Source organism: Tenrec ecaudatus, chromosome 8 (assembly GCF_050624435.1).
Source record: "Tenrec ecaudatus isolate mTenEca1 chromosome 8, mTenEca1.hap1, whole genome shotgun sequence".
In the NCBI taxonomy this organism is placed as follows: domain Eukaryota; kingdom Metazoa; phylum Chordata; class Mammalia; order Afrosoricida; family Tenrecidae; genus Tenrec; species Tenrec ecaudatus.
The window spans coordinates 78,517,913-78,530,228 of NC_134537.1; the positions used below are offsets into that span (position 1 = coordinate 78,517,913).

The window sequence follows — 12,316 nt, forward strand, 5'->3', positions numbered from 1 at the left end:
TCTCCTCTTGGGGTCCCAAAAATAATCCTTGAAATTTCTGGAGCTGTCAAGGTGCCTTGATTTTTCTAAACAAGGCACTTTATTTGTTTTGTTTTGTTTTGAGCCAGGTAATACTTCAAGACCTAAAAATGATATGGGATCCTGAAGACTGTGTTTCATGAAGTAACTTCAAGAAGTGAGTGGGTGAATGTGAATGCGGTCATGCATACAGCGATTCAGTCAGGTACTGACAATGCATTAAGGCCCCCATGATGTCAAACAGTGCGGTCCCAATGCCTATTACAATGGTCCCTGAAGTCTCAGAGCTTTATTCTAAGCTTCCAGATTGATGACGCATGTGGGAAGAACTATAATTCTCTGGGGACATGAAACTCTGAGCCAAAAACTCCTCCCAGTGAGGAGTTTGAGTATCTCTTTGTTTTAAAAGGATATGGTTGAGTATCACCCTTTCTGTGGGTTCCATGAGGCATTCTCATGAATCATCAAACTGTCGGGAACCATGAGAATAAACAGGTCCTAGAACCTGTCTATTTGGCAGTTAAATAAAAGGACAAAATGCTAACATTTTATAAAGACAATCCCTAATGGTTAAACATTGGGCTGCTAGCCACAAGGTCAGCAGTTCAAAACCACCAGCCACTCTTTGGGAGAAAGATGAGGGTATCTACTCCAGTAAAGGGTTATAGTATCGTAAACCCACATGGGCAGTTCTACCCTTTCCTGTGAGGTAGCTAGGAATTAGCTTCAATCCCGTGACAGTGAGTGAGAACCCTGGGGAGATAGAACGAGAGAGAATACCATTTGTTTGGCGAGCATCAGAGATGGAGAAGTGGGAAAGCAGGGAGATGACTTATCTTCACATTTGGACAATTGGCTTTATATTGATTATTACTCATTCAGATTCTTGAAAGTGATAGAGATAGATCTGGTGTGTTTATGTTATGCTAAGTAGAACTAGAAAGCACAAGGCATGGATGAACAAAAGCAGTATTTCAGGAACCAGGTATCAAATTTCTCTAGAGTTTAAAGTTCAAAAATTATGATATACCCGGACAACCCCTGGGAATAAGCTTAAATCCCAATTTAAATTCCACTGGAGAGTAGGTTTTATTTGAATTAAAGGTAAATTATTAACATTTTACCAGTTACCTAAATGACTATTTTAATAACAAAGCCTATTACAAAAAAGCTTTTCTTAAATATATATATCATTTGATTTTGTTTTTATAAATGTTAAGGAGGCATTTCCTCCCTTTCCAACATTAATATCGTGCTTCTGGAGTTTTCACTTCTTTCGTCGGCAGCATTTCCGGCCACCTACAGAGCAGTGGCCTATCTGTTCCTCCTTTGGCAGGCAGCCCAGCATCGCACACCTGCCGCTTCTTATTTTGCAAAAATATTTTTGTAGTGCATTTATGAATATTCCACTACCTGCAATTAAAAAGAGAACACAGGGAAAGCATTAGGAAAGCTTTTGTAATTCCTCAAATCGGTTGTCTTTCTTTTGCTTTCATTCCCCTCTCCTCCCACCTTTTATAAAAAATAAAGCAAGTGTAAAATAAGAGGGGGAACTAAGTGGCCTATCAATGATTCTATGAGATGCAGGTTAGCTGTGAACTTTAGTGATACCGGGAAAATAGTGTAACCAAAACGACCTCCCACAGGAAGAGGAATGTGTGGAGGGCCTAGGGACTCCTGTGTCCCTCTGAGCCTTCTAAGTGGCCCAAAAACTTCAGCTCTTAACCACTTAGCTTAATTAAATGGAAGCTGTCATTCTCTTCTCAGACAAAAGCAATCTTATCTGATGGTATCAAATTCTTAAAAAAAAAAAACACACCCAAACATTTCCTAATGTCTAATGTCTCAATAACAGATAGTCTTTTCATAGAGTAATGGGTTAAGCCATAGATTTTGTCAGTCATTCAGTCTCTTAAGAATGGCTCACACTGGCGGATCCCCTCTAGCCATAAGCAAAAGTTGAGATCAGCTTTACTATCACACAGAGACTATTGTAATCTTGATTGTCCTGGACTGAACTCACCTCAACACTGGGCTAGTTGTCCACCCTATATACTTGACTTCAATTTGGTCTGGGTGCAAGTATCTCTTACTGGTTCCACGACAGAAATTTCTTCCCTGACCTTCTTATTATTGTTAGGGGTCTTTGCTTTCTTATGCATTATTAGTACTTTTGTCTGCATACCATGATGTTTTTACCCTCACCACCTGAGGGTGATTTGTTTTCTGTTGGGTCTCTCCGCTGTGAAGCATAATAATGGACACAAGGGAATATAGGGACTACAAAGGGATAGGGTGCAGGGGAAGATGGGGAGGGAAAGGGGATTTTGGAGTAACTAATGAAGATGGGAGGTGAGAGGGAGCACTAGAACTGGTTGTGATTGCATAAATCATCTTTAAAAACAATCATTGTCTTTGGATACAGACCACCTGCCTTTAAATCTGAGCCTCACTCTCCTTGTTGCAAAAACGAAGCTAATAAGGAAGTGTTCCTTTTTTCATAATGAATAGAATGGTCTTAGCACAGTGCCTGGCACTTAGTAATCTCTCAGTAAGTATTAGTTGTCATTTATCATTAAAAATGCACTACCTATGAAACACAATAAAGTACAGAGGATTAAAATGAGAAAGAAAAAAAAGAAGAAGAATTGCTCAGAAAATATTGGGAAGATTTCTTTAAGGTCCTAGATGATGCCCAGTTCACACACAATCCTCTGATTTCCCAGGCCCCTCTTACCTGGAACAGGAACCAAGAACAAGAAGAGCAATGCAAACAGAAGATAATGGAGCCTCATGGTGGACAAGCTTCACAGCAAGCTGAGACTGGAGCAAGACATGTGCTTGTTCACTTTATAAAGGTTCTCATGCACAGCCATAGGTCGAGGTAGGCAGCAGCGGTGATGCTTCTAATATTATAGTGATGACAATATGACATATTTCCTGATGCTTCATACATATGTATCTCATAATACAGACCACACCCATTCATCTTGAAGTTAATTATAAACCAGATGACTGAAGTAAAACTGGGTATAAATGTCTGACTCCCATCAAGGCCAGTGGGTTCCAGGGTCTTGTCTATGTCTGGCTCAGCTACGGTGGCATCCATAGCTAGTGGTTATGTGGACTAGGTTTCTCTCCTTTTGGGACTGGTCCAAGGCATATAAAACTATGTTGATTTTAAATATTTTACTTCCTGTCTTCTTTTTTTTCTAAGATGCTGGGAAAGTCTTTGATCCATCTGGAAATCAAAGCAAATCCAACCCTGAGATATTCAGAATCTGAGGGTAAACTAAGGCTGGGTCCTTGTCCTTTGATATGGTCCCATATATAATTTGAGGGACACATGTGTTTTCTTCATCACTCTCTGAAAACTATCAAATTTATGGGTTAAAGAGGTGTCTCGTTTTACCTGATTAAAGAAAGAGAATGTTGAGAAGATAGTTAATAGACTGGCATCTCCTCTGTGTATCTGACACTCCCTATACATGTTGGTATTGTTAGATGCTTTTGAGTCAAGTCAAACTCAGAGTGACCTTACATACAACAGAATGAAACAGCACTTGCCCTGCCCCATCGTCACAATTGTTCTATGTTTGAGACCAGTGTTGTCGTTGCTGTGTCCATCCATCTCTGTGAGAGCCTTCCTCTTTTTTGCTGCTCCTCCATCTTACCAAACATGGTGTCCTTCTTCAGGACTGCTTTCTCCTATAACCCATCCAATGTACATGATGAGATGGAGTCTCACCATCCTTACCCGTAAGGAGTATTCTTGTTGTACTTCTTCCAAGACAGATGTTTGTCCTTTTAGCAGCCCACAGTACTTTTAATATTCTTTGCCAATATTGGAGTTCAAATGCATTGATTCTTCTTTGGTCTTCCTTATCCAATGTCCAGCTTTCACCTGTATATGAGGCAATACCATGAAACTACCATGGCTTGGGTAAGGCCCACCTTAGTCCTCAAAGTAATACCTTTGCTTCTCAACATATGAGAAACAACAATTGTCCTAGGTCTATCATATGGATAGACAATTGACCATTGTTCTTCTGGTTTGTACTAGGATACGAAAGAATACAAAGTCCCTGCGCTTTCTGTCTGTCTTTGTGGCAGGTCCAGATTGAATGAGGGATTACATAGCCAGTAAACAAAAGAAAAAAAATGACTACAGATGCTATATATTTTGATAGCCGGGCACCATCCGCTTTCTTAACCACCTTTGCTTGTGCCCGGAAGGTGAGCATCTCAGACTGCCCGATCATTAGAACAAAGTGATCTTGTGTTGAGGGAGTAAGAAGTTCCATTTTAAACCTTTATTTACTCATGCCTCATGATCAAGCACTCAAGGAAGCCCATGGAATAGATGACTTTCTGAAGACATAGATCAAATATTAAGAAGAACAATTGTGGCCATCTAGCTCAGAAGCAAAAAAGCCCACATGGAAGAAGCACACCAGCCAGTGCGATCACGAGGTGCCAAAGGGACCAGGTATAAGGCATCACGCAAAAAAAAAAAAAGAATGTGTGTGTGTGTGTGTATATATATATATATATATATATATATATATATATATATATATATATATATACCACATTGAATGAAGGGGGAAGTGCAGAGTGGAGACCCAAGGCCCAAGTGTTGGCCAATGGAGATCCCCTCAGAGAGGGGTTTAGGAGAGGAGATGGGTCAGTCAGGGTGCAAGGTAGTACCGACGAAGAGCACAGCTTTCCCCCAGATCCTGGATGCTTCCTCCCCACAGCTACCATGATCCGAATTCTACCTTGCAGGGCTGGATAGGGCAGAGGTTGTACACTGGTACATATGAGGGCTGGAGGCACAGGGAATCCAGGGTGGATGATACCTTCAGGACCAGGAGTGTGAGGGGCGATACTGGGAGAGTGTAGGGTGAGTGGGTTGGAAAGGGGGAACTGATTACAGGGATCCACATGTGACCTCCTGCCTGGGAGAGGGACTGCAGAGAAGAGGGGGAAGGGAGACTCTGGATAGAGCAAGATATGACAAAATAACGATGTATAAATTACAAAGGGCACGTGAGGGAGGGGGGAGCGGGGAGGGAGGCGGGAAAAAAAAAAGAGGACCTGATACCTGATGCAAAGGGCTTAAGTGGAGAGCAAATGCTTTGAGAATGATTGGGGCAGGGAATGTATGAATGTGCTTTATACAATTGATGTATGTATATGTATGGATTGTGATAAGAGTTGTATGAGTCCCTAATAAAATGTAAAAAAAGAAAAGGGAACGAAAAAAAAAAGAAAGAAAATGATTAGGGCAAAGAATGTACAGATGTGCTTTATACAATTGATGTATGTATATGTATGGACTGTGATAAGAGTTGTATGAGCCCCTAATAAAACGTTTAAAAAAAAAAAGAAGAACAATTGCTTCTTTTTAGAAGTATGATCAGTCTCCAATGTTAAATCCAATCAATGGTGTATATTTGTTAATAGATTACCTAATTGTTAATTTGTGGGATTGTAATTATAACAGAAGGTTTGGAATGTGTTAGTAATAGGAGTATATATTTAGAATTCTGGTGGAATTCCAGAAAACTCTGAACACTTCCTATAAAACAGACAAGTGTCATGCACTTGGATATAGATAGGGTGAGGAATAAAAAATGGGGAAATAGATATAAAACAACATTTGTCATACTTCTTATAAAAAATAGTTTTATTGGCATATCCACATGGTAAAATTTAATCATTCAATCATATTAAAAATCTTTGTTCAATCACCATTCCAATCAATTTCTAAACATTTTCTTCCCAAACTCTTGTTCTTAGCTTCTTAGCTTGGATCACACAGGCCGGTGTGCTTCTTTCCTGTGGACTTGGAGGACACCTCACTTAATGACTACTTATTTGAAGACAAATTGTTAAGGCCTCAGACACTGTTCTTTCTGATTGCTGGGCACCATCTGGTTTCTTTACCACACTACCGGAGTGGTGGTCTCTTCATTGAGCAGGGCCATGCCATAAGAACTAATTGTTGTCATATTGGGGTTCAAATTAAGTGTATCATAGCCCTTTTTGTCAAGGACCTCATAATGTGTGTTAAGGAATATGAGCATACAGACAAAATAACTAATACAGGATAGATTTTAATAAGGGCTGTAGCAAGGGTTTGAGGAAAGGCTTGTAGAAATGTAGAAATAAGTTAATTCATTCATAAAGGTAAATAAATTGGGGTGCATTTAAGAGGAAACCAAATATGTGGACAATTCCTATAGAAATCTAACTTTATATAAAGAAGAAAAAACTCCAAACTTACTTTCATCGAGTCAAGTCTGACTCACAGTGACCCTATAGGACATGACAGACCTGCCCCTATGGATTTCTGAGACTGTGTCTCTTTTTTAAAATCATTTTATTGGGGGCTCATACAACTCTTATCATAATCATGCATCCATCCATTGTGTCAAGCACATTTGTACATTTGTTGCCCTCATCATTCTCAAAATATTTGCTTTCTGCTTGAGCCCTTGGTATCAACTCCTCATTTGTCCCTTCTCTCCCCGCTCCCCCTCCCTCATGAACCCTTGATATAAATTATTATTATTTTGTCACGTCTTACACTGTCTGACATCTCCATTCACCCACTTTTCTGATATCCATCCCCCAGGGAGGGGGTTATATGTAGATCCTTATAATTGGTTCCCCCTCTCTACCCCACCTTCCCTCCACCCTCCCGGTATCACCACTCTCACCACTGGTCCTGAGGGGTTCATCTGTCCTGGATTCCCTGTGTTTCCAGTTTCTATCTGTACCAGTGTACATCCTCTGGTCTAGCCAGATTTGTAAAGTAGAATTGGGTCATAATAGTGGGGGGAGGAAGCATTTAGGAACTAGAGGAAAGTTGTATGTTTCATCTTTGTTACACTGCACCCTGACTGGCTCATCTTCTCCCCACGACCCTTCTGTAAAGATGGGCTTTGGGTCCCCACGCCACACTCCCCTTCATTCACAGTGATATGTTTTTTTGTTCTTGAATCTTTATGGAAGCAGAAATTCTCATCTTTCTCTCATGGAGTGCCTGGTGGTTTTGAACTGCTGACCTTGCAGATCAAAGCCCAAGGAGTAATCACTATGCCACCATGCCTCCTTCGACAAAGCAGAATGATTTTTAAATAGAGGAAATTGATGAGTATAGGGTGGAACGGGTGTTTAAATTCAACAGAAAAATTATCTTACATTTTTAAATAATCAAAGCACAAATAAATGAAAACATCTAGAGTGTGTTTGAGCAGTTTTTCTATATAGATATTGTGCATGGGACAACCACTCTTGTTTCTAAAAACCAAGGTCTCAATGCAGGATAGTTAAGAGAGGAGGTTTTGTTTTAGTTTGTAGCTAATAATTATGCATTGCCATGGAAACAGTCAGATTTGTTTATGAAATGTCGTGTGGACCAGCAGGATTCCATACATTTTCTTGAAGAACAATTTAAACAATTAGTGATTGCCCTTAAAAAATAGCTGTTAGTCTAACTTTTGGACTTGCTATTCACAAACTGATTTTTTTTAAAGAGCATGATGCTCAGAAGAAACCTTCTTTCCTAATTGAGCTATTGTTTGATTTAAAGATGCCATTCGGGGAATGGTTTCGGTTAAGGTGTAATGTTTACCTCTGGGCAATGTTCTGAGTAGGTCGTTGTAAAGTCCAGAAAGTCTGAATTCCCTGGGAATGAGCAATCCATCAGTGCTCTTATAAAAGAGAGTGTGTATGCAGTGTTGTGCAGGACTGTTTACCAGCTCAACCCAGGGCTAGAGTCACCAGCTGATGGCTTAATGTTCCACATCCTGAACACCCCTGCACAGGTGAACCCTTCTCCACCTTAGTCCTTTCAAGACAGGTAGGTATTTCAAAGGCAAGATGAGTATTGGACAAGAGATTCTTTGGGGGGAGAAATGCTGCTTTTCCTAGTCAGCTAGTTTGGAAGCTAGCGATTTGGAATTGAGCTATGTCAGTGTCTTTGCCTTTTTCATGTTCGGATAGCCCCTAAACTTACAAAGAACATTTTGAGGAGCACGTATGTGTTTTTTTTAATTTTATAAAAGAATCATTCATATTTGTGGTAAATATTCAAATAATGCAAAAGGAAGATGTTGTTCTTCACCTCTCCTCTCCTCCAAGTAGCCATGCATAACTGTGATGTGCTTGCTTTTTGATTTATTATGACCCCTTTATATCAAAATCATTTTAGCCTCTCAAATGACAACAGTTTATATAAGGTGGCTTCAGAAAAATTCTTGGAAATTTTCCACTATCCTTAAGTTGAATTTTCCCACAGACTCTTTGACACTCCCTCCTACTTTTAATAAGCAAATAAATAGGCACATACGTAGTCTCTTTACATTTGTCATAGCCTGGTGTCTTGCCACTCCCTGACCCCAGCACACAACTGCACTCCTTGTTCTCAGTTTGCTCCCTGCTCTGACAGCGTTTCTACAAGGCTCATTAGGTTGCAAGAGGATAAGAAACTTGAGTTATTTGAGTTTTCATGTCAGACTTTCTTTATAATATATACACTATAATACATATATATTATAATATATCATAGTCTTATATAATATATAAGACTTTCTTTATAATATATATTATATAACTATATATAATTATATAACACACACATATATAAATATATAAATATATAAATATATAAATATATAAATATATAAATATATATATATATATATATATATATATATATATATATATATATATATTAGTTCGGTTTTAAAATATACTCGATGGCTCCAAATTTTTGTGTGAGGCAGAGCTCTGTGGTGGAAAGGGCACTAGATTTGGAGTCAGGATACAGTGTTCTCACCTTCAGCTTTATCTTTTCATCAGTTGGATTTACTTGACTAGGTTTCTTAAGCTCTTGTTATTAAAGCCCTGAGGGCAAGGTCTATCTCATTTAGCATGCAGTATTTTCTCTGGGTGATGCAAACTGCTAACACTCTTGGTTGCTCACCAAAAGATGGAAGGTTATCTACTTTCAAAAACGCGGCCACTAAAACACCAGACAACATAGCTCTACTCTGACATATGTGGACTTCTATGGCTCAAAATTGACTACAGGGCAACTATCTGACCCACAGTGAAAGGGAAAAAAAAGATGCAAAATTGAGTTGAAGTTGAAAATGATGACAACAGCATACACCGGCAACAGTCTGAGAGAACAACAGTGAGGAATGAGTGGTCGTGTCAAGGTAGATGGAGACTATGGATTCCCACAGGAGAATAGGATGTTGGCTGTTTTCTTTACAGTGGCGTAGTCTAAGGGAGGCTCAACCATTCTCTTTGAGAGTCATTTAAATCATCGTAAGGCCACTATCATAGAGCTTATGCAATGTAATGATCAAAGCGGCAAAAACCATCATTGGTTTAATTTCGTGGATTAGTTTGTTGGCCTAGAGGCTAAGTGGTTTATTCTAAACCACCCCACTAGCAAATGGCGGAATTGTGACTTGAGACCAATTATGACCATCATTTGCCTTTTTCTTTCTCTGCTCCATCCTTGTCTGCTCCATTGTGCTCAGTAGTATCCAGAATCGACCAGTACCATAGAGTCCATTCTGATTTGCTGTGACACACGTATGTCAGAGTAGAACTGTGCTCGAAAGTTTTCATTGGCTGATTTTTTTTTCTAGTGTATCACCAGACCTTTCTTCGGAGGCACCTTGGGTAGAGCAGAGCCTCCAATCTTTTGGTTAGCGGCTGAATACAATACCATTTGTGGTCCTGAAGGACTCTGCTCTGTACTGGAGAGAAGTATATCTATTTCCCAGGTACTCATGTCCACCTACCCTCTAGGTATTCTAGAGATTAGCCAAATGATGGTGCTGGCATAAGATGGGAAACGAGGAACTGGCAAACAGTTGGGTCATTTCTCTTCCTCCACTTCAGAAGACATCTCTGTGGCAGATCAAGACTCCACATTCTGCTGAGGATTTTATTTCCCACGTTTTAGTAACATCACTTACTCCTTTTTCTCCCTCGAGCCCTCTGGTTAAGACTGCCTTTCTGCTGCTACAAAGTCTAAAGGGCTTCCGCATAGCTCTTAGCTACTCCACTCTTCTGTCACATGGTTCGTCTTCCCTTTGAGACTCATGAAGGAGATGCTGCTCCTCCTGGGCTCTGACTCTCTTCAAATCTATGTTCTAACTCAGGACACACTACCAAAGTCTAGTTCCCATAATCTTTCTACTCTGCGTGATAGTACCAGCTTCTCACTAGCTAGAGTGAACTTTGCCATACACTCCCTCTCTGTATACTGCTATTGGCAGTTTAAGATTGCATGTGACTGGATTATTGAGAAAATTGTATAGAGATACCAACTGCAGGCACAGGTTGCAGCCCCCTCTTTTTTTAACTTGTTCTCACCGATATAGGTATGTATGTGAAACAAGTTCTATAATTCAGCCTTTATATTATCACACATTAATATAACAATTTTTATCGTTAAGATTCTCTAGGAATTATATCAGAAAAACAGAAAACCAAAAAAATTCTCCAACTATGACACCATAGATGACCTACTCTTCCAGAAGAGCAGCATATTGTGTTAGGTCAGAATCTCGCATGGGACTACTCTGTTTCGTTGTAAGTCTCCATGGTGATGACAGTTTTTGTTTCAATTACATTCATTTAGCACTTAGAATCTTATTTGGCCTGTTTCACACATTTATAGACTTTATTAGCATTACTTACTGCTTTTGCCCCCTCTAACCCTAAGGATTTGTCTTTCTGAAGACATCTGAGTTTATGACTCCTGCTAAGGGTTAAAGCATATTTAAAGGTTGTCCCAAGATTATCTTCCTCTCCAAACCCAGGTCAGAAAGAGCCATGGCACACCAGCGGAAAGGGGCCAGAGGAAATAGGTTTTATTTTGCACTGAGTAGCTGAGTTGTCTCCATCACCTAATCCATCACATCGCCAGGCAGCAAGTTTTCTTGACATTTTCACAATTTTCCAGGTGTGCACAAACTTTGCTTGCCCTCTAACTTCCAGGAAAATATCTTTAGATTCTCAACAAGATATTTTATATTGTACCTCATGTATCAGATGAAAGAAAGAGATAAAAATATGAGTAGAAGGAACAAAGGAAGGGATGAGGACACCTGGTTCATCATGGACTGAGGGACACCTCGCTCACCATGCGTCACAGAAATCATAATCTAGTTCAGAGAGACAACGGTTTCCTCCAGAAGTAATACACAGAGGTGGAGAAGCATGGAGCAATCATGGGGAACACTAAGATGTCTAGGCTGGGCGAAGTCTAATGTGCTTGTGGACAAATGCGGGGTTTTTTTGGTCTGCAAGTGGGAACCATGCTAAGAATCTGTGGGAAAATCAGGCCAATAGTTAAATTATCTAAAATTTGACCCACAGATAACTCTTTATGAGTAATGATAAGGACATCTAGAAAAAGTTGTGCATACAATTTGGCCAATGAAACTAGTGGCAATCATTCAAAGATCTTTGCATCTTAAAGTCCAGTTGCATAAACTACTTGTATATATAATGTCAACCAATTACTCTGGTAAATTGGCCACTTTGGAGTAGGCTACAGATTGATTCCCTGGAAACTTGTCTTCCCTTCGCCTGCATTTATCACCAGCAATATGGTTCTCAGGACAACATAGCACCATATAGAGGGATGACATTCTCCACCATGGTCTCTGTCCAGCATTAAAAATGAAACTGTTGGAACTAAGGCTTAATATGCTCATTGGTTTCTTCGGGAAGGCTGTATTTTAAGGGTGTCCATAACCACTAAGGCTAACGTTCATACACTAATCCCCCACCATTCTAATTTATACCACTTTAATCCAGCTCGAATCATAGTTTCTCACCATAGCCAGTGATAATGAACCATCCTTTAAGATCCTACTCCTGGATCTGACTGGTACAGACACAGTGTTTAGCTTTGGGGATGTAGAATAAAGAGATTGGCAAAATGATTCCATATCTATATTTGGTACCATCTTTCCACAGAGTACTCTTCTCAATATTGAATTCAAACCTACCCTGCCCCGGCCCCAAATTATCCTTCATATTTTTTTCGAAAACGAGTACCATGCTCAGCTACTGTGGCCTGGGGGGGGGGTATTACAAGACAAAATGAGAGAAACTGCATGATAGAATGGACTGACCAAAGATTCCAGGCAAATAGAGTCACAAGACTGTGTTATCTCTCATGAAGGACCCCTAGGGAACAGTTCACTGAAGGTAAAACCTCACCTGCATTGACTATTCAAATTTTGTTTAG

At 39.8% G+C, this 12,316-nt stretch overlaps 1 protein-coding gene and 1 pseudogene across 1 annotated transcript; one reads left to right on the forward strand and one right to left on the reverse strand.

Moving 5' to 3' along the window:
- Window positions 1–1,285: 1,285 nt before the first annotated feature.
- Window positions 1,286–2,813, reverse strand: LOC142454364 (beta-defensin 103A-like). Its single transcript, XM_075555690.1, has 2 exons — window positions 2,756–2,813; window positions 1,286–1,431 (listed from the first exon to the last, which is right to left on the reverse strand). Exons 1-2 carry the CDS (start codon window positions 2,811–2,813, stop codon window positions 1,286–1,288), a joined length of 204 nt encoding a protein of 67 aa, XP_075411805.1.
- A 1,223-nt stretch (window positions 2,814–4,036) lies between these two features.
- LOC142455819 (small nucleolar RNA SNORA31) lies at window positions 4,037–4,158 on the forward strand (annotated as a pseudogene).
- The last annotated feature ends 8,158 nt before the right edge of the window (window positions 4,159–12,316 follow it).